Genomic DNA, 2,132 nt, shown 5'->3' on the forward strand with positions numbered 1-2,132 from the left:
CCCCAATCCTAACCCCAACCCCAACCCTAATTCCAATCCCGACCTGACCCCAATCCCAACCCCCAACCCCAAACCCGACCTGACCCCAATCCCAACCCCCAACCCCAAACCCTAATCCCAATCCCGACCTGACCCCAATCCTAACCCCCAACCAGTTAAAAATGAAAGTCAATAACAGTCGAATGTAGTTGTTATAAACTCATGTAGACAATCTTGTGAGATGTCTATACCTGGTAACACTTGTTAGGATGTGAAAACAGGTTTTATATGTCGTTATAAAGGGAGATTATTTGGACAGCAATTATTAGTGTGTGTAAGTAGCTTATATCTGTACTGAGCCTCCAGTGTAACAATAGAGAGGGGGAATGGGGTGGGGGATTAGAGGGAGAGAGAGAAAGAGGGAGAGAGGAAGAGGGAGTGTTAGAGGGAGAGAGGTCGAATTTGCAGACAGGCTAAAGGCCAGTAATCATGTATATTGTATATTGATTAGAAGTCCCGTACTGATAAAAATTGAGAAACATATACTGTTATTATTAAAGATATTACGGTTCTCGTGTAAAGATTATACCTCAGAGTTTGTTTGTATTTTGTCTGTGTGGGTTTATCTACTGATCCTCCACCCCACACACAAACTTTTCGCTCCCCTCCTCCTCATGCTCGAGTCGAGGAACTACCACAACAACACAAAATAAGGTTCCAGCTACTCGTGAATATACCACGATCCGTCCCGAAATGGGCATCGGATAATTACCTCTGGTTGTATATTTTATTATCCCTACCGACTGGCATACCGGGGCCACTTCCGACTGACCTCTCCCGACCCCTACCGACTGACCTCTTGCGACCCCTACCGACTGACCTCTCGCGACCCATATCGACTGACCTTTTGCGACCCCTAAAGACTGACCTCTCTCGGCCCCTATCGACTGCCCTCTCGCGACCCCTGCCGACTGACCTCTCGCGACCCCTATCGACTGACCCCTCGCGACCCATATCGACTGACCTTTTGCGACCCCTAAAGACTGACCTCTCGCGGCCCCTATCGACTGCCCTCTCGCGACCCCTAAAGACTGACCTCTCGCGGCCCTTATCGACTGACCTCTCGCGACCCCTGCCGACTGACCTCTCGCGGCCCCTGCCGACTGACCTCTCGCGGCCACTATCGACTGACCTCTCGCGACCCCTATCGACTGACCTCTCGCGGCCCCTATCGACTGACCTCTCGCGACCCCTGCCGACTGACATCTCGCGGCCCCTATCGACTGACCTCTCACGACCCTGCCGACTGACCTTTCGCGGCCCCTATCGACTGACCTCTCGCGACCCCTGCCGACTGACCTCTCGCGATCCCTATGAAAGGCTATAACTATACTCAAGGAAATAGTTTCTGTATTTTTCGCTTTTTTTGTTTGTTGTTTTAATGTATTGATGTTTATACATGTTTATCATTAAGAAACAGTTAGGTTTGCGCATAGTAAATCATCACAAACGACACTGATCCATCAGCGTTCATTGTTTTATGAATGACATTGATCCATTAGCGTTCGACGTCTTATGAATGACATTGATCCATCAGTGTTTATCGTCTTATGAATGACATAGATCCGTCAGCGTTCATTGTCTTATGAATGACATTGATCCATCAGTGTTTATCGTCTTATGAATGGCATAGATCCGTCAGCGTTCATTGTCTTATGAATGACTTTGATCCATCAGCGTTCATCGCCTCGTGAATGCAAAAAAACTATCATTGTTAGAGTATATATTGAAACGACATAGAAGGTGGAGACATACGTGTAATGATATGACAAAGGAAGTGCACGTGCCACACGAGACCGTGCTGTTAGGTATCAAATACACTCTGTACGATTAATAACGTCTTCATTCCAAAAAATCTCTTGCCCAGGTTTGTATACATTGTGTAGACTTTATATAGAAATCCAGATGAAAAGTTTATTTTGATATGTTTATTGATCATTGACCACCAAGTTGTATAGCAGCGTGATTGCTATTTGACATGTACAAAAAGTGAATTAGTGTGTAAAGTTTGTGTTATATGCATTATAAAATTGATGTCGACGCGTTTTTAAATTCTCATTGTTTTGTCATAGTTTAACTTTGAGTCAACTCTA

The 2,132-nt window shown here is 45.7% G+C and overlaps 1 protein-coding gene across 1 annotated transcript; it reads right to left on the minus strand.

Annotated features, from left to right (window-relative positions):
* Nucleotides 1-747: 747 nt before the first annotated feature.
* Nucleotides 748-1,245, minus strand: LOC132550667 (octapeptide-repeat protein T2-like). The gene has a single exon (XM_060214759.1). It carries the CDS (start codon nucleotides 1,243-1,245, stop codon nucleotides 748-750), a length of 498 nt encoding a protein of 165 aa, XP_060070742.1.
* Between the last annotated feature and the right edge of the window lie 887 nt (nucleotides 1,246-2,132).

This window comes from Ylistrum balloti, unplaced genomic scaffold, assembly GCF_031769215.1.
Source record: "Ylistrum balloti isolate Yb309-2 unplaced genomic scaffold, AGI_CSIRO_Ybal_v1 Utg370138, whole genome shotgun sequence".
NCBI lineage: Eukaryota > Metazoa > Mollusca > Bivalvia > Pectinida > Pectinidae > Ylistrum > Ylistrum balloti.